Genomic DNA, 19,288 nt, shown 5'->3' with positions numbered 1-19,288 from the left:
TCGAAACAAATAGCAACAGTAAAATCAAGGCGGTAAACAACTAGCGGTCAGCAAAGGTACGAAATCGACCTAAATAACACGGCACCAAAACGTGGCAAAGTGGGTGATATTATAGCCGAATCTTTGAAAAGGTGGCCGATGGAACCTTGAGCACTATTCGTGGAACGACATAAAAAACACTGGGTTTTTTTAGTCTCGAGAAGGTTCAAAATGACGCGAAAGAGAGAAGGAGACAAAAGCCTGAAGGCATCTGAACAGACTACACGACGCTATGTTATTATAATGGTGACTTTGGAGACAAAAAAGTTTCACCGGAATGGTGTCAAATTGTGAAAACGGCCGGCCGTTTCTAGGCCCTTTCGTGAAAAACTGTTCGTCACCGGAATGTTTGTATTCCCCATTGCATGGGGTGTCCGTGACAATGCAACTTTTCCAGGGGAAGGGTTGGCAGAAAAATCCTTTACGCCAATGTTTAAGTCAAGTTGGTCATGGTTCAGGGTATAAATTCAGTAGACGAAATAGGAGATGATGGGGGAGGTGTTTTCAATAGCAAGGGGGTTGTAGTGAGAACGGATATCAAGTGGGGTCCATTCCTTAGTAATGCGGTTTTCAAAAATGCAGCTAGATTTATACATTGCCAGATGGCCAACCTGTAATTACCTCACAGAAGCAATTTACACAATTTTCAACGCATCGACGTTTATGGGAGAGTACAATATATGACCCATGTACTGGTCAATGTTGCAATCTTTATTTCGTCTTTGTAAATTACTTCTGGTATGCTTGGCGTTCCATACAACAGACCAGCTGGAAATAAAATAAGATTGACCAATTTTGTTTTAAAAAGGTACAATGTTACTTACATGCTACATGTAATAAAGTCACGCACAGTCCTATCCAGTGAGAAGATTGTTTTTACATACATATAACTTGTTAGCTCGAGTACAAAGCAGTGATAATTCATTAAAGGATCCCCACCGACAGATGGAAAAAAACGTATTTCAGGGTACTTTAGTTTCTACACAAGTACAATAGGATTTTAATTGAAAATCTGTTGAAATTTCTAGCGTAGCGTAATTCAACTCACTTCTCCTTATTGGAAACTACAGTTGTATTCAGTCTACTATCACTAGAATCATCTACTTATTTACTTATTTTCCAATAAAAATAATGGTGCAGCATAAAAAAAATTACCTAGTGGAGAAATAATGAACGTGGAATGTTCTGATGCGCTCAGATTTTGCAAAACACCATATGATATATGATGACTAGCATCGACTTCTTGACATAAGTTCAGTTCAAACGTTTAATTCAAATTACAGTCACTTACTTTAATGTGAAAATCCGAGACCAGGGACTTGCTTGGTCACTAGCTGAAATGTCTTTACTTATTGAACATGGTGCAAAAAAAATAATTTTATCGTCTTTCAGCCTCCAGTTTCAATTCTATGATACGCGATCTAATCTTTTTGGGGGTTACGTCTCCCTTGCTGAACACCTCAAGTTGTCAACATAGCCAACTGTATCTCTGATCCCCTTCCCCTGTCTGTGGGTGTACCGCAAGGTTCAATACTTGGACCAGTTTTATTTACACTATATGTAAATGATCTCTTGTCTGTACCTAGACACTGCCAAGCCATGGGGTATGTAGATGATACAAAAATTTTTCTCGGCCTCCCCCCTAGTCAAATTGCAGATGCAGTGACTGCATTAAATAAGGATCTTTCGGACATAGAAAGATGGTGTTGTATGAACTCCCTTCTCATCAATCCTGATAAGACCAAGCTCCTTGTCATCGTAGTCCCGCAGCTAATGAGAACCTTGCCATCAATTCCGCCAGTTCATTTGTTGGGGAAAGAAATCAAACCTGTTACTGTGGCCAAGGATCTGGGTGTAATGATTGACTCTTCTCTAAGCTATAATGAGCATGTAACAAAAACTGTTTCAGACTGTATGCATAGATTAATTAGGATCAATAGAATTAAGCACCTACTTGATAGAAAGACGCTACTTCTACTAATTAACGCTTTTGTTTTCAGTAAATTGTTTTACTGTTCGACTGTTTGGAGTAACACTTCTAAAACTAATGTGAAAAAGCTACAATTGGTTCAGAACTTTGCTGGCAGGATAGTTCTTGGTCTTAGAAAGTATGATCACATTTCTGAAGGCTTAAAGTCACTTAAATGGCTTGCTGTTTCTGATAAATTATTCTTGTATGATTCTATTATGGTCCATAAGTGCATGAATGGAAGAGCCCCTGGCTATCTTATTAACAAATTTACACGTAGATCAGAACTTCATGACAGAAATACGCGATATAACAAAGACTTAAATCTGCCGAGATGCAGATTAAAAACTGGGCAGCGATCTTTTGCCTATAGAGGGGCTACCTGCTGGAACAGACTTCCCAAAGACCTCAAAGAAGTAGTGAACTATGGTACTTTTAAGAAGAGACTTGTAAATATGCTGTTAACATAAAATTCATTTATCTTTATTTCCCTTAGTAGTTAATTTTATTAGTTAACTTATTACATTTTATTCTTTCGCCTTATCTTGTAATTTTAATATATTGTGGCTGAAAAGCCCTGTAAAGGGAGCTTCAATAAACGTATGTATGTATGTACCTCTCTTCAGCCGAAAAATGGAAAAATAACAAATCCTTCCCTATTTGATCAGTTCAAAGAACATTTCTTTCTGTAATCCCCCAAAGGCTTTAATTTTAATCTTTTGTAGAGGAGGCAAGGGATCGGAAAAATGTAGCGTGGTTGGATCGGAAAGAAATTCGTTCGTTAACCAACATACACTCGTGTCACCATGGTAACAAAAGTAGAAACGACGTCGGGTGTAGATCGAAATAGAAAGAATTACTCGGAATCTTGTGTTGGCTCTTCGAAAGAACTGTAAATACTTGAGCGCTCTGAACTGATACCATAGGGAAATCGGGAACTAATCGGTATAATGGAATTTCCTCCAATACCGTTTTAAATGCACTGATACACCACTAGTTTACAGTTTCCCCTGTCAAAGCAAAGCGCAAAAACTCAACAAATTATACTGTTACTTTACACACTTCCAAAAGTTTTTTTTTTTTTTTTAGTGAAAACGGGAGTGCAGGACTGATCTAGAGACCAGGTCAATAGATGCCGTGGCGACATTTCCTGATTCAATGTCAGTAAATGTTGCTTTTAATTCCGTGCCACCAAACTTAACATCGAACTTCACGACTCTGTCACGTCCTTTAGTGGTGTCAGGACTGTCAAGCGAAACTACAACACCTTCACTTGTTACTCCAGAGTCTGTGACGAATTTAGCATCCTTTTGTTCCGTACTGTAAAAATGGAAAGAGATTTTGGTGCGGTTGGAATAGGCCGGCTTTGCGGTGTACGATCTTGTCTCCTCGACGTCTATCCGTTCATCCTTTTTCACTAATGAAAAAAAACAGTCACGACAGTATACTTTATCTTCAACAACAAATCTTTTTCCTTCAGGATGTTTTGCGAGATCGAATTTCTCATAAATGTAGATACCATACGTCTTGCCCATTACTCTTGCTCGAAGCAAACTTGGATCCTGGGCAAACGCAACAGCACCATGAATTATAGCGAGTTCGGGGTTGTGAGGAATAAGAATGCGTTTGTCGGGGAAGCGGCGAGAAACCTCTCTTCGCAAAAATTGAGCTTCAGAAAATCCTCCGACAAGAAACATGGTCTTAACGTCCTTGAGGCTTTCTTTGGAAAGCAGGTCGTTGACATGCTCCGCAATCTTGGTCACTATTGGACGGTGCAGGTCACCTAGGGTTTCCATGGTGATGTTCAGATAGTCGCTACTGACACTTACTTTTTCTTGATAAAAACGCCTTATCCGGTTATTGATATCGTCATCTTCTCCTATTTCTTGGTTACAAGATCTGATAAAGTTTAAAGGGAGAGGAATACTTATCTCATCATTATCGACGTCTTCCTCTGCCCGTTTGTGGGTCTCAAAGCGATTCATGATTACTTGCCAATCATTCGGAAAATCTTCTTTGAATCTTCTAATGAACGATGTGCCAAATGCTCTACTCATTAACTCCTCAAATTCTCTGTCAACATGAATTCCTCCAAACAGACCACCAGAAGGACAGTGCTTTTCTAGGATGTGTCCATCAACAGCATTGACTTCATGGACGGTAATGTCCAAAGTTCCACCTATAAAGAGAAGTATACAAAAGAGTATCAATACATTTCATGTCGGATAAAATAAAACTATAACGTCCCCGACAGGTCGTGATCGTTAAAGCTCCTTGTGTTTTCTCTGACTAATTTAGACTGCAATGGGCCATTTGGCAGTTCCAGGGATTCGTCTCTGGGAAAGAAGAAAGTGACTGCTTTCTCAAAAAGTATTATTCGAGCCCAGCGTGGAAGTTTCATGTTGAGGTTGCAGGGCCGTACGTAGGATTTTTTGTCTGTGGGGGCAAACTTCGCACACCCCTCACTTTAGGGGAAAACTGAGAGGGCCAGTTATTTAAACAGAGTTTAACTTAGGCCGCGGCTTAAGACAATCAGTGGGCCTCCAAATCTGTTTATAGGTGGTTTATGTTAAGGGGGGATTACACCTGAACGCAATTTTTCCGCCACTTGACATGGCTTTAATGGAAATATCTCGTTCACGTTTCAAGCAATCCAAAATCCCGTGAATCTGTGTTGCAGGGTGTTTTGTGAATTTTAAAGTGATTTTTGGGTAAATTTGGGAGGAGATAATATTTCTTGAAGGATTGGTAAAATTAAGAGAAATAAGAAATATTGAAGATTTAGTGAAGTTTTAAAACTAGAATTTGTAGTTAATAATTAATAGACGGACGCCAAGTTAGTCCACTAGCAAGCTGGGGTGCTCTTGCGTGGGTATCAACTGTCTGTTGGTGTTCCAAAAATCATTTTCTTTCTTCTATCCCTTCTTAAAACCTCTTCAAATTTCATTGAAATTTAGGTGAAGTCCCCCCTTAAGTAGATAAATAGTTTTCTAGTCTTCTTGTTACCGTTGGCAGTACATAATGTTTAGATATGATTGTTGGCAAAATGGATCAAAGGCTCCTGTGAGCCAACTCGTGAATGCAGATGACACATAGTAATTGAAATTTAGACGGCTACGGAAACTTCCTTGAAAGCTAAAAGAAATTATATCTTTGCTCGATTATGTAACGAAAAATAACCATTCTTGTACTATAAAAATGATTGTCAAACTATTCTCTACAGATTGAATAAGATTATTCTGATGCGCCGATCAAAAAAAAAAAAGCACGTGTTTTTTTTTATTTAAAGTTCATAGAAGCACGCCATGTGCAGCTACGTCATGCAAATTCGTGTCCAATAGTCCGGGGCTACTGGATTTTGCGATCGGGCTAGTGGATTCTGACCATCACTTGCCCGATGGGCAAGTGAAGTTTTTCTGGGAATTAAAATTACAAAATTACTGTAGGGCAAGCCGATCTCACAAAGGGAAATCTGTTCAACAAAGTATCGCATTACATTTCATGCCCGACATAAATGCGTGAAATTTTTCCTTTGGAGTTCAGTCCACGCAATCCTCAAGTAAAAATAATGAAATATGACAAGCTCTTGCTAAATAAGAATTATTTATCGACCGCGTCCTTTTGCTTTCCCATAAATTACCAGTCGTAAATTTCGAAAATGAAACATTTTTTCCCTTTGAAACCTCTATGAAAGCCGACAAGATCTTAAAGTGTTCATTTCACCAGAAATTTGCATAATTTTGTTTACGACGTCAATGATGCGTTACATGGCACGTTCCGCTTTCGCGTGAAAACTGACAGCAAAACTAGTTTTTTTTAGCAAACCAATCTACTTGATGTAATACTTTTGTATGAGAAGGAAATATATGCTGAAAGATGTCGAGTTTTCATGTATGCAAAAAGTTATGATTAGCAGTGAACATTTCAGTTAATAAGAGTGCTTATTTCAGCTGAAGACATTTTCTGGCGGGAAATATTTTTTGGTGGCAAAATTTCAAGTTGCGCAACGCAATATCACGCATTCTTTCTGCCTAAAACGATTCAGTTAGTTCAATCGCGAAGGGGGGATAGGTTAAAAAATCGGTGAGGCCTACAATAAATAAGGCCACTAGTGCTAAAGGTAAAAGCTCTAAAAAGCGTCTTGTTTATTCAAAGTCCATGCCGACAATTACTTTTAAATTAAATTATTTTTAATTAAATTATTTCTAAATTAAATTATTTTTAATTCTTAAAAGAAATCGCACTTTGTGAAAAAAAAATGAAAAAAACTATAACTTTGCTCAGATTCAACGAAAAATCTCCATTCTTACACTAAAATGATTGTCAAATTATTCTCTACAGAGTGAATAAGAGAATTCTGATGCGTCGTGAAAAAATTTTTCAGGTTTTTTTTTTTCACTAATTGAGTTTACGACCCCGGACTTTCTGAAAAACTGAACAAACTTGTAACTTTGCTAATATTTAACGAAAAATCTCCATTCTTGCACTAAATGATCGTCAAATTATTCTCTACATATTGAATAAGAAAATCCTGATGCAACGTGAACAATAAATGTTCGCGTGTTTTTTTCCACTAATTGACTTTAAAACTCATTCACTGCGCACGCCCGAAAGTTAACGACAGAACCGACCAACCAACCAACCAACCAAGTCAACAGTCAGCTATCGCTATAACTCGTTCATTGCGCATGCGCGCATTCAAGAGTTAAAAACGGCTTAGAGCGAGGCTTTTGTTAAACACCGCCAAAACTCTCTTTTAGTAAATGACCCGTACCGGCTTTTGCCTCGAAAGATTTTCCAAAATAATTATTTGGAATTCACATTGAAGGAATATTTTTTCAGTCAATTAGTCGATTTTCTTGTGATTTTGTACTGACTGTATAGCTACAAGAAATAGCTCAGCAAACTCAAACACTCTGTCAGAAAAAAAATGACTTTTCCTGGCGGGGGCAGCTGCCCCCTCTGCCCTCCCCCCGCTATGTACCGCCCTGGGTTGACAATGCCTTCATTATGACGTCATACTACAGGATATACCACGTGATAAGTTATAAACCTGTCATCTTTGGTTTCATGATTTATGTCGATTAATGGGCACCCTCTTGTTTAGGGTATTGAGTCTTATGACCAGTCACAAAAAGACGTAAAATGTTAACAAATCAGAGTCCTAAACTAAATTTCCTATGCACAGTGAACATTTCTTGACTATTTTTGGATTTTCTTTATCCCACCATCTCCCCAATAGAGAATGAGGCTTTCAAAGTATGCGGTATTTAAAAATCGTTTGTTGTAAGCTTTTTTCCGTCAAAAACTGAAATCCTTCCCCTCACTATAACTAAACTTAACTTAACTTCCTACCTCCACTGTCCACCACCATATATGGAACCTTTTCCTTGTCCAGCTTTTCCTTTACAACCTCCGTGTTCCCTTGGTTTCCTTTAAAACTGCTGAATGGCAATTTTCTGCAGTAGTACGAGGCAGCTTCAGGCTCGAGAGCAAGGATTAACTGGTCAGGATCTTCTTGACTTCCTATTCCCGCCTATACGAAAAGTTTGAGATCAAAATACTTTGTCACAGAGTTATTTTGTTCCAATAGGAGACTTTCGTTACATGTTTCCGTGAACAAATAAAATCTATCACATACTAACTTGCCCGCATATGCTAATCCAGCGCTGGAATATAATTTAGTGCAAGTTATGAAAGTGGTCAAGGCTAACACAATATATAGTCAGAGTACAGTACCGGGTGGAAGATTCAAATTGTAACTTGATTGGCATGTAGAGTTACATTTCTTGAAGAAATCCCTCAAAGTATCGCCCTTTAAATACCACAAAGGCCTGTCATCAAAAACAATACTTAGGAAGATGTGAAGAAGAAGTGCGAACAAAACGCCCGAATTATATCGGAAGTTACAGAAAAGGACCGATTCGGCGAAAGCGCTCAGATAGTTTGTTATAGAAACCCGGGGGGGGGGGGGGTACTCTAAAAAAAATGGATAGGGTGGATAGGGGTGTTCGGCCCGCTTCCCAAAACCCTTACCCTATTTATGACCAAAATTTGCGATTTTCCCTACCCTATTTATGACCTGACCAAAAATTTGATACCCTATTTATGACCAGTTCAAAAACCCCTGGAGTCCAGTGCGTGACCAGAGCGCGTGACAAGCCGTTGCGGCACGTACACAGTTGCTGTAAACATCATGATGAAGAAGTAGCTTCTTCAAAAAAAAAAAAAAAAAGAATTCAAGACTAGAGTAAAGAAATTGTTAACCTATTTATTACCAAAATGGCGGCAAAGGTGCTAAAATCGATACCCTATTTATGACCAAAGCGGCTGAAAAGCAATACCCGCCGCGCATATAGCCATATAAGGGAGTACCCCCCCCCCCCCCCCCCCGTATAGAAACCACAGATAGTTTGCTATAGAAAGCTCTATAGTTTGTTTTAAAGGGTAAAACGTTTCTCAGCCATTTTAGGTCATTAGTTGTTATGAATTTATCGTTATTTTTGCCAACAAGTGGAAATCAGTTCCGGCTTGACAGTTAAAACGGTCTTTCACCTGTTTATCTCTGGCGCGTGGAAAGTTGTATGCATTGAAATTACCGTGTAAGCAGCCTTTCTCATGAATTTTTTAGCAGAGAGGCTCCATATTGCTGGAATTGTTATAACCCATTGGATCTGATCAGGCTTGTACATAACATCTGCACCGGGGTTATCCTTCGCTGACCTAAGGTAGCGCTCGTTCACAGCATTTGTCGCAACTGTCTTCAAGTATTCAAGGCACTTGGCGAAAACATCCAAGGCAGGCCACTTTTTTCCATTCCTTGCTTCTACTTCTGTTTTCTCATTTAAATCCTAAATAAAAGAGAGTAGAAAGGCTTAGGCATATCAGAAAACTTCACGTTGTACTTCATTGTTTACTTTGATCATAACTCTCCTTCGACTGTAGACCATTGTACTGCGTTCAATGTGAATCAAACGAAGTTATTCGACTAGTATTTGGAATTATTTCTGTTGTATCTTACTCGGTAGAAAGTGACTGAAAATAGATGTAATTTCAATATGTATTACCGTGAATTTAGGTAGGATGAGAGAGAGCGCGAAGCCAACTTTGTGGCTGCATGCCCGCCATTTCTTAGCGTGATACCGAACCACAGTTGGCGGTTTGCTATTCTACCACCTTAAAATGACGTAAGCTAAAGAGTGAACTGCTTCCTATAGAAAAACCACTGAAACTCAAAAAGTCCGACGAAAAACTTTGGTAGTAGGTTAAATTCATACCATCGGCCCTATGAGTTGGCTTCTACAAAATAAGCTTTCAACCGGAACAGTTAACGGGAACAGTTCCCCTTTCGTTTTAGACGCTTGGTGACGGAAGTTCAGAAGGAAGTCCAGTAGCACAATAATTTAATACACAAGCCTCAATGCACACTCACATATTAAGGATAAATAACAAATTTACCTCTTTCGAGTGAAGCAGTAATTTAAATTTATCAAAATAGAGGAGATTTTTGCAATCCTTCCTCGAGGTGGCTTGCTTGGCGTATGTCTCAACCGCCGCGTGTCCAAATTTGTACAGATCACCCTTCTCGGTCAACAGAAGAACTGTTGGTGTTTTGCTATACGTCATTCCTTGGCCTCTTCCCCACTTCTGGAAGACATAAATATGATCTTCGGATGCATTGGGGAAAACGTAGCCGAAACCGCTGTAGGTAGTGCCAAAGTCAATCGCAATAATCACATCTCGTTTCTGAATTCGTGATGCCATTGTTTCTTTAATTGGCGTTAGCCGCAGTGATTAGGCGGAACGGCGCTTATCAGGAATCTTAGCGAAGAAATAACTCTCTAATCCTCGGAGCAGCGACTACAGAAAGCAATTCGTTATTTCTTTCTTTCAGGTAAAAAGCACTGAACGTAAGCGGTGTTCCAAGCTCGTCGCAATATTACCGAACATCAAACGTCCAATGAAAACACACCACGGATACATTACAAATATCGCCACACCCTATTCTCGGAAATAAACAAAGACATTCACTTTATTCTAATCGTATCTGAAATTTCAATTCTGCCAAGTTCTTGCATCAAAAGTTGAATTAATCCAAAACTAGATTTTGCATGGGAAGTTGTTCTTCAGGCAGACAAATTGAATGTGGCTTGATTTGTGATCAAGAAATTCATTCTGGGCGAACAATGGGCGAACGATCAGACTTCAATGACTTCTTGGAAGCCAACAACTGCATGTTAAAGATGGCAAAGGAAAAGTATCACCAATATGACGACCTTAGACGTAGTCATCGTGAAATGCAAGAGAAAAACGACAAACTAACGGCAGAGATCGAAACTCTGAGACAAAGGTATGCCTTACCAAGGTAGTTTCTTTGCGAGGTCAAGACAACATTTGCCGGACAACGATTTGTTGTAGATCCATGACCTTTACTTTCACTTTCCCAGACACCTGAATCAGTTCTGATTTTTATCGAATGTTTTTATTTCAAATGCACAGGATAAGTAATGATTCTGAGATGGAACATCGAAGTCACCAAAGTAGTTCAGAAGATGCTTCGAGTAGAAACAAGCGAAGCGATGTGTTGCAGAAGTACAAGACAATGGACGGATTCGCACGTCGACGAGCAATTGAAGCGCTGGGTCATACCGGAAAACAATCTAACAGGGCTGAGCTCTGGTTCAAGAAGGATTTAACATGCCGAATATTCCTGGTACTTTGTCACTAAATTTTGAATTACACTGACAATTTTTCCCTTGCCTCTGGCAAGGCGAATACATCAAATATCGATCATACTGAGCTCGTTTAAAATTTATGAATATTAAGCTTAAAAATTGCGTAATTTATTTCTTTTGTCTTCCAGACTGCATACGAACTTGCGGAAGAAGTAAGGGATAAGTTCAAACTACAGGCTCTTCCCAAGATTTTCCAGTGTGCACCTTCTGTTGGCGTGCTATTCGAGGAGAACTTCTCACAGGTAAATAAGCTAATAATGAATAAATCAGAAGAATATCACTTGCTGATAATCAGCTCTAACAGAAATCCCGAGAAACATTAATACAATCTAGAGGGGTACTCTTGAGTTTGTTCGACTATAAGCGGCGAATGAGAAGGTCCCATAGTAACATAAGTGAGGTTGCGCAGCAGAACCGCGGAACAGAGGACGACAAAAACTGTTCTTGCCTTTGTGCGACCAACGTCACAGGTAATTATTTCCTCATTTTCATGCAATATTTTGTTTAGATGCTCATCTATGGTTGTTTAGAACAAGAACAACGAGAGTCCGTGAGGCAATCTAAACAACAGAAATCTTGCAGTTCGAAATTCGTCAGGGGTGAACTGTCACGCTGGTCACACGAGGACATTTTGCCGTCTTGTCGTGTAAACTAACAACTATCTGCGTAAAGTAACGGTATACCAAACACCAAAGCCGGAGACATTAAGCTTTATTGCTTAGTTTGTCTCCCTCTTTGAAAAGACCTGCAGGGAAAAAGGAAAATGATAAAACGGTAGCCAAACATTTTCTGGAAAATGTAATATTTGCAAACTATACAAAATTCCATTTTTTTTTTCTTCTTCATTTTTACTCAGGCGTCAAAGCTCTCCCAGCTAAAAGTCTCGGACGAAATACGGGGCTTACTTTCAGCCGAGTCCTTCAAGGTGGCGTGTTCCTCTGTGATGAAAGAAATGGCAGTCAGCTGTGATTTAACAGATCTAGAAGAGGTATTTGGTTTCTTTCGATGCATGTTTATTTGAAATAAAAGCTGACTATTTATCACCACCATCATCATCATCATCATTATCAGGAACTTACAGGTGGATGTTTTGTGATAATTTATCCCGACACCATTTGTTAATTGAAAATTTCTGCCTGGCAATTCCCTCAGCAAGTTAATCTGATTCTTTTATTTCGGTAGAAAATTGAGAAAAAATTGAGGGAGCTTCGTGATTCTTGGGCAGAACATTATCCTTGGCTGCCTTACCTAGACGATAACGCAATGAAGAATCCGAAGGTGAAGAACTACATCAAAGACTGTGTAAGGGTTGCCTGGCGAATGGTAAACTTACTTCCTCCATTAAAGATTATGACGATGGATGATGTGCAAGACAGGGCATTTCACGAAGTTTTCGATACAGATGTAGAAGAAAATAAGGAGAAAGCACAAACCATGAACGTTTGTGTGTGGCCAGCAGTTACTGATCCTCACCATCCGGGTGACGTTCTTGTCAAAGGAGCAGTGGTTATTTTACCAAAACCTACAAATATGGTCTACACATGTACAGTGTAAACAGAGTTACGCTTCGTGGCAAATCAGCGCCATGTATCGATATGAAGGCTGTTAGTAAGACAGAGTAGAAAACATCTAAATCATCGTAGCGTTTAAATCACTTTACACAGGACTGTTCCATTGCTTGTTTTCGTTTACAAACAGCCTTGCCGAGTAGTGTAATAGCGTTCTGTAGAAGCCTCGTTAATACCAAGAAAACAGTTATCCCTTGTATGATCAGTTGACATGCGCTACATGTATAGCAAAAACGAACATTGAAGTGATCCAAGTACTTTGAATAGACAGAGAAAGAGCGTAATGCTAGTTGATAGGTCTATACGGTCCTTATGAGTTCTTATGAACGTTGTAACGATGACTCCTAGGTCCTTGAAATTGCACCAGGATTTATCCCGTGATACTAGTATTGTAAAGAGATAATGTATAAGCATATTTTAAAACAACTTTACGCTCTCTTGCTAAGTCACCAGCGGACTCAAGCAGAAGAATTACTGAAAATAAATGGTATTCACAGTTTAGCGAGTGTTGGTGATTCATTTTTATATAACTTCATTCCTTTCTTGTGTATCGTCATCATTATCATTATTTTAGCCTGTTCCAGGCGTTCAGACAGTGGGAAGTGGAGCAAAGAAAATTGTGATGCGCGCCCATGACAATTAGGTGGTCTCCCACGCAGTCTCCGTATTCTCATTTTTTCGTACGCTATCTGAATACCTGGGACAGGCTATAATTATTTTTGTTTGTCAGTCAACATTGAATTGAAGACGACACCTTAAAATTAACGGAAAATACATTTTCGAAGTTGTCTTTTCGTATTTTCTTAGAGGGAGTCTTTAAAAAATGCAACGTTTTTCCAAATATTCTTGGTTTGCTGCATGAAACTGTCGGTTAATTGTCGGCCGACAGTTGACCGAGAGTCGGTAGCGGGGAGCGTTTCTTCACAATTACCGTTGGGTTCAGCAATTTACATTTTCAGTTATAGAATTCGAAGAGGTCAAACTTTGTTAGTTTTAAAAGGCCATAAGATGACGTGGAAATGAGCAGGAGACACAAATTTGACTATTTTCCTTTAAATTTCTCATTGGGGGTCCCTGAAAAGTCGAAGTACTTATTACCAATGCAACATATTTAGGGTGTCAAAGTTTTGCCAAACTGCATTACATATCTGGAAAATCAAACATATAATCACACAGGTAATGATTACAAGTTTAATTTTATTAAATATGATTTTTTTTTATGATCGCGCAGCGTAATTTCATTTTTAAAGGGCAGCAATTTCTTTCATTTGCAAACGGTTCCTCGAGAAAAGAAATTCTTATAGTTAAAACTTTTGTTACAGCAAATATAATTACGTGACCTGAGTGGAATACTGGAAACAGACATACGTACAAATGCTTCATGTTTTCAGCCTATAGACCATGACAGATAGCTGTGTCCACTGTAGCTTTAAATAAATAAGTTTGATTATATACATTAATTCATATTATCAACAATCAATTTCTGCACGTAGTCTCTTTTCCCGAGGTTCGCTCTGTCAAATCATTAGAAGGCTAAAAATTAGCTCTGCATTTGCGTTGTTTTTCTCCGGTTTTCCCCTCTCCTCAAAAAACTAACATTACCAAATTTCAATGCGATCTGGATTATTGTTAATCACCTTATTATGAGCCCCTGGCTTCGGAGATTGCGCAAGCACTCCCCGTGCTATTGACATTAGATAAATTACTTTATTGTACGGCGACTAGGTGAATGCTGGGATATACTATTTAAGGTCCTGCCAGACACATTCCTTCTCCTCGCTTACAGCTCCGGTCTGCCTACATGCACACTTCCAGGCCCTATTGCTCCGATTATTGATAATTCGTTTTTATGATTTTTTGGTGCAACACTTGCAAGCAACTGTAATACTATAAAAAATGAAGAAAGGAAATAGATTCAGATTTTCTCATTTTATTTGAATAAGGGTTACTTGTACTTAATAAACACGACTGAAAACCTGAACTGAACTTATTCCGACAGTTGATATCGAAAACCCATCAGTTAAAAGCAAGTTAATTTGGCTATTTTGTTGAATTACCTAGGTTTTCGATCAACTTAAATATAAAAATTTGCTTTGATGCTTGCGTACGTTTTCTCAGTATCACTATTTTATCCACCAGTTGTTCAAAGAGCGGATAACTTTATCCACTGGATAAGTCGCTATCCAGAGTAGCAAATGTACTCCAACCAATGCTTTTGGCAAGTTTTCCACACAATCCCACACTTAAATTTGACTTATGCTTCTACTCTATTCACAAATTATAGGACTATCGGGAAAATCTTGCACACATTTTATCTGCCGGATAGCGAACTATCCAGTGGATGAAATTATCCGCCCTTCAGTTGAACAACTGGGGCCAGAGTGATGGGTACGCTCGTATTTTTGGCGATGACTGATCAGTATTCTGTCGTTTTATAGTTTTTTTTTTTAAACATTTTTCAACGTAAAGATTATAATAACTAATTTAAAATAACGAGAAAAAAATAGGTCATGGCGCTCGTTTGGGAGAAAGTAGTAGGCCGAGGCTGAGGATTAGCATCAAGGAAAACCAACGTGCGCGCGCACAAATGACGCAAGACATTATGCGCAGTAAGAATGCGCAATACAATTCAATAAATCAGGCAATTATTTCTAAAACCATTATACAACCTTCTAAAATATCTAAATATCTGAAAAATAACCCCGTTTTTCTCTCTTTTCTAGATCTGAAATTCTTATTAACAACGCAATGATTTTCTTGTTTACTAATTTTTCGAGAAACCGCGTTGATTCTCCACAGAATGAAAGTGATACAAATCGCACTGACATGATTATTACAAGTTTATTTACAATATTTTTTCACTCAGAATTCTCGTAAGTGAAAGGTAATCTATCTTAGATACATTCATATTTAATTTAATTTTCTGCCAAGGGCGGTAACTCCACTTATTAAATTTACAAACGTTTCTTTAGTCGAAACGAAACACATCCTGCGTTTCTCCTTTGTCACAATAATACAACTACATAGCCTTAGCGAAATCAGCTTAGAAACAAACATTTACACAAATGCCTGTGACCATGACATCTGGCTGGCCTGTCTCGGCTTATTCTCTTAAGATTTTTAAAATAAATAAGGTTCATTGTATATATTAATTCATATTATTAACAATCAATTTCTGCACGTAGTCTCTTTTCCAAAGTTCACACCGTCAAACCATTTTCGAAAACTAAAATTAGCTCTACATTTACGTTGTTTTACTATTTACAGATCGACGCGGATATTGATACAAGGACTCATATCTCACAACTGCGGTGGACTCGACAAAATGGAAATCAACCATGAGCTTAGTTTACTGTACGCACTGAGAGCTTAATTACTGAATGTTCTTTTTGCTTCGAGGAAGCAACACTGTCCTACTGAAAATGGTAAAAATCAACAAAACAACCTTAAAATCCACGTAGCTGACATCTGAGACGTAAATACCTCTAAAAAGTTCGGTTTACGGAGCATCTCGAGTCAAAAAACAGCGTTCCCTCAGCCGTGCGCGCTCGACCGACGCGCTAATTTTCAACCGTCTTGCATAAGACCAACCGCAACTTTTTCATTAAAACTTTCTTCCTTCTCAACTTAACAGTTTCTTGTCGATTGAGTAACCATGATTATGAAATTATTTTGCAATGATGCAGTTCGTGAGAGAGTCAATAATTTCTCCAATCTTTCTCGGGAGCGCGAAGATAACTTTCATCTCTTTCTCTTCTGCCGAATCCACGTTCCAAACTTTGTGGTTGATCGCAGTTTGATCGTCGTGTATTCCGTCTAAATTTTTCTCCTTGTACGCCATCCTAAATGCCATAGTTAGCGCAGCAACGACGCATCTTGCATCCTCATTCGAATCACACAGAAACGCATGACATTCGAGCCGCTTTGGTGAAGACAAAACCTGGTAGTTGAAGGCGACTACTTTGGGTATCTTCTTATAGCTCGCGCAGAACAAGATCTTTTGTAGCTTGAATGTTTTCTCGGTGTTTTTGCCCAATAATGACACATTGTCTCTTGTAACCGTCAGTTCTGCCTTAACATCATTCTCGTTTAGTGCGCATCCTTTCTGATACAGACGAGCTATATTTTCCAGGGTCCCCGTCTGCGGATACATGGCGTTCTGGCTACCAAGATATTTCACATTACAAGTAAAATCCATCTGCTTGCTTTTTAATTGCACTTCCATGTCTTGTTCTTTTATCCTTGCGTTGTGTTGTGTTCACCCCAGCAACTTGTATTTTCGATTGACCTGCTCACGAGTCTGATCACACTTTATGATGATCAGCGTGTTTATCCGCTTGCGTCTTTCACTTGATCCACTCACTTATGCTGTAATATAACCATATACTGTCCTTATTTTCATTTCCCTTGTGGAACGTCTGCCAAACAATTAACGCAATCACTCGTTTCTTGATTCGCAAATCATTAAAGAACACCTGAATTCGCTTTGTCTCTCCGCTGGGAATTCGCTTATTCGGAATAAGAATTTCAAAACAATGGTAATCTTGAGCTTTGTTCACGTAATGAAAATTTGGTCGCTTATCAAGAGCAAACTAAATTTCCGTGTAATAGAGTGCTAAAAGGCTGTTCTCCGATTTATTCTGGTAGTCTCCTGATATTGTTATAATCAAAGGCGCGTGTTGATGCATAGATATGCGCCTTGCTTTATTTGCTATGTGACGCACGCAAGTCACTTGAGTTAGGGTAAAAATAAAACAAGCGTATTTGCATTGCAAAATAACTGACAAACTTTCATTGTCATGGTGTTTGTTGAGTGGCAATAAAACAAAATCAACTTGATCGGCAAAAAAGAGGTGTGAAATATGTTTTCGTTGAATTATGATTCTATAGTTTTGCCATGAGTCAGTTTTTTTGCACAGTATAATATCCAAACACCAGTAAAATTGCCAATAAAGCTTAAAGTTAATTACTGAAGACCTTCTCACACGAAATGATTCGGAAAATGTGAAAAAAAAAATTAAGGTTAAGATTTGGGAATTTCGCCGATGCCATCAGCTCGTATTTTAAACACCTTTTTCGGCAAATAAAACTGCATGAGTTTTCAAAACGGAAAAGATATGGAAAACTATTATCGTGATATAAGCAGAAAGCAAAGTCTCACTGGATAATTTCCCTGGATGTGTTTTTGCTTAGCCAGGAAATTAAACGGAAACACATCTGCCATTAGATTTCAAACAAATGCGGCGTGAAATTAAAACAAAATTTAAAAAAATAGGGAGAAAAGTAAATTAGATAAACTGAACTCAACTCAATCCTATTTTCCTTTTCAACACTGATATGCTTTTCGAAATATTATCCTTTTAATCGCTCAGACATTACATAATACGTTTTTACCTTAAATAGATTGTGTCTATTTTCTCGTTAGGCTCCTCAAATTTGTTGGTAATCGGTGACGCCATACAGGAAGTTCTTGGTTTAAGATTTCCTCACGTACTTTTATATACTTTCAACGAGTCTAAAAAGACGCCACACACGAACCATAATTAAACGCGTCGCAATGCAATTTTTGTTTCCTTTTTCAAGTTGCTCATGCACACTTATTTCACCCTTTGAGCCCTAACAGTGATCGGCATCAAGAATATGATCATCCAAGGTGAATTTTCTAGGTATTTTACAAACTTCTCCCCAGTACTTTATAGAGAAAAGTATGGGGACAAGATACGAGAATTTGCTCTTTGATATTAGTGGTCAGTAAAGGGTTTAACTCTCTGTCTATAACCCATGGAAAAAGAAACAAGCCGAAGTACTATAACCCATGGAAAAAGAAACAAGCCGAAGTAAAGCTCTCGTCTGGGATAAGGTGTTCTTTCTGTGTCCTCGGTTTTTAGCCGGTTCTCTATGGATTTTATCGGAGGCGACCTGTGCCATTTCCAACTTCTAACATTATTGGTCGGGAGAACAAAATAACGAACAACAAAACAATGCTACTGGACTTAAAAACAAAAGAAACAAATGTTTGGTTTTATCAACAGGGTAGATGAGGGAATTTGGCCACCATAGAGAGATTCGAGTGTTGACGTTTCCAGCGTTAGCCATTCGTCAGAGCAAAACTAGGCTGCAGTGTCAGGATCCTGTGAAAACAGAGCTTAGAACAGGTGCAAGCCGTTCTGTTATTCGGTCGCTGGTACCAAAAGCTACGGATACGGATTTATACTCGCCGTCTTTCGCACCTGTCAGATATTCTGAATGAAAATGTAGAAAAAGAACTTGTGCTTTTTTTAGTTTGTGTTGTAGTTAGTGAGAGATAGCTTTCAAATTATTATTATGAAAAAAAAGAGCGCTCATTTGATTACTATTCGGCAAACACACGTCAGTGGATAAGAAGGAACAATGTGTTCATTATCGGCTTGGCGTTAGCAAACAAAATAATAACATTGGAACAAAGGATGAGTTTTTTTTGTCGGCGTTTCAAGTTTAGGCACGCTTTTTCAATTACGCTAATGAAGCCGCTTTGAAATAAGCATGGAATCTTTGTGACTCAAAGAAAACTGGTATAAATGGCCGCAAATGCACTTCGTCATGATTGAAAAAAAAAAACTACATAAATGTTCCAGCCGAAAATAGTCAGTAAAAGCAAAAGAACAAATTTTTCCCAGCGCTTCGAAGATTACAGGCGGAATTTTCAAAAGACGTTAAGTGACAACATTAAAATTTTATACTTAAAAATGTTCTCTTGAGAGCGTGAAAACTCAAAACAACTGAGTTATTGTTATCTTCGAACAAAATTTCCATTAGAAAATACTGCCTTATCATGCACGATATACAATTGATATTCTTGCACTGCCAAGTCAATAAACATTCTTTCGGTACTCTTGCAGACGATTGCCAAATCACTGGCCTCTAACTGTGCGATCGTTCGATCACTAGCGCTCAAACACAAACCAGTACTGATAGTTTGAGTCTATAGATGAAATCAC

The 19,288-nt window shown here is 38.5% G+C and overlaps 3 protein-coding genes across 4 annotated transcripts; 1 reads left to right on the top strand and 2 right to left on the bottom strand.

Annotated features, from left to right (window-relative positions):
* Positions 1–735: 735 nt before the first annotated feature.
* On the bottom strand, positions 736–9,984 carry LOC146452064 (heat shock 70 kDa protein 12A-like). Of its 2 annotated transcripts, XR_014859859.1 has the most exons (5): positions 9,467–9,984; positions 8,608–8,859; positions 7,364–7,544; positions 2,625–4,187; positions 736–1,498 (listed from the first exon to the last, which is right to left on the bottom strand). XR_014859859.1 is itself a non-coding variant. In XM_085098377.1 (4 exons), exons 1-4 carry the CDS (start codon positions 9,770–9,772, stop codon positions 3,094–3,096), a joined length of 1,833 nt encoding a protein of 610 aa, XP_084954503.1. In that variant the 5' UTR covers positions 9,773–9,984; the 3' UTR covers positions 736–3,093. The 2 variants fall into 2 exon arrangements, 1 of the variants encoding a protein (XP_084954503.1); XM_085098377.1 differs by having other exon boundaries at positions 736–4,187.
* A 13-nt stretch (positions 9,985–9,997) lies between these two features.
* LOC146452063 (uncharacterized) lies at positions 9,998–12,812 on the top strand. Its single transcript, XM_085098378.1, has 5 exons — positions 9,998–10,358; positions 10,508–10,721; positions 10,872–10,985; positions 11,600–11,731; positions 11,926–12,812. The coding sequence occupies exons 1-5, from the start codon at positions 10,120–10,122 to the stop codon at positions 12,295–12,297; spliced, it is 1,071 nt and encodes a 356-aa protein (XP_084954504.1). The 5' UTR covers positions 9,998–10,119; the 3' UTR covers positions 12,298–12,812.
* Positions 12,813–15,133: 2,321 nt separating this feature from the next.
* On the bottom strand, positions 15,134–17,997 carry LOC146452062 (uncharacterized). Its single transcript, XM_085098414.1, has one exon. The coding sequence runs from the start codon at positions 16,534–16,536 to the stop codon at positions 15,979–15,981; it is 558 nt and encodes a 185-aa protein (XP_084954540.1). The 5' UTR covers positions 16,537–17,997; the 3' UTR covers positions 15,134–15,978.
* Positions 17,998–19,288: the final 1,291 nt, after the last annotated feature.

Source organism: Pavona decussata, unplaced genomic scaffold (assembly GCF_977016875.1).
Source record: "Pavona decussata unplaced genomic scaffold, jaPavDecu1.1 SCAFFOLD_381, whole genome shotgun sequence".
Lineage (NCBI taxonomy): Eukaryota > Metazoa > Cnidaria > Anthozoa > Scleractinia > Agariciidae > Pavona > Pavona decussata.
This window is presented reverse-complemented; position numbering and strand designations above follow the sequence as displayed.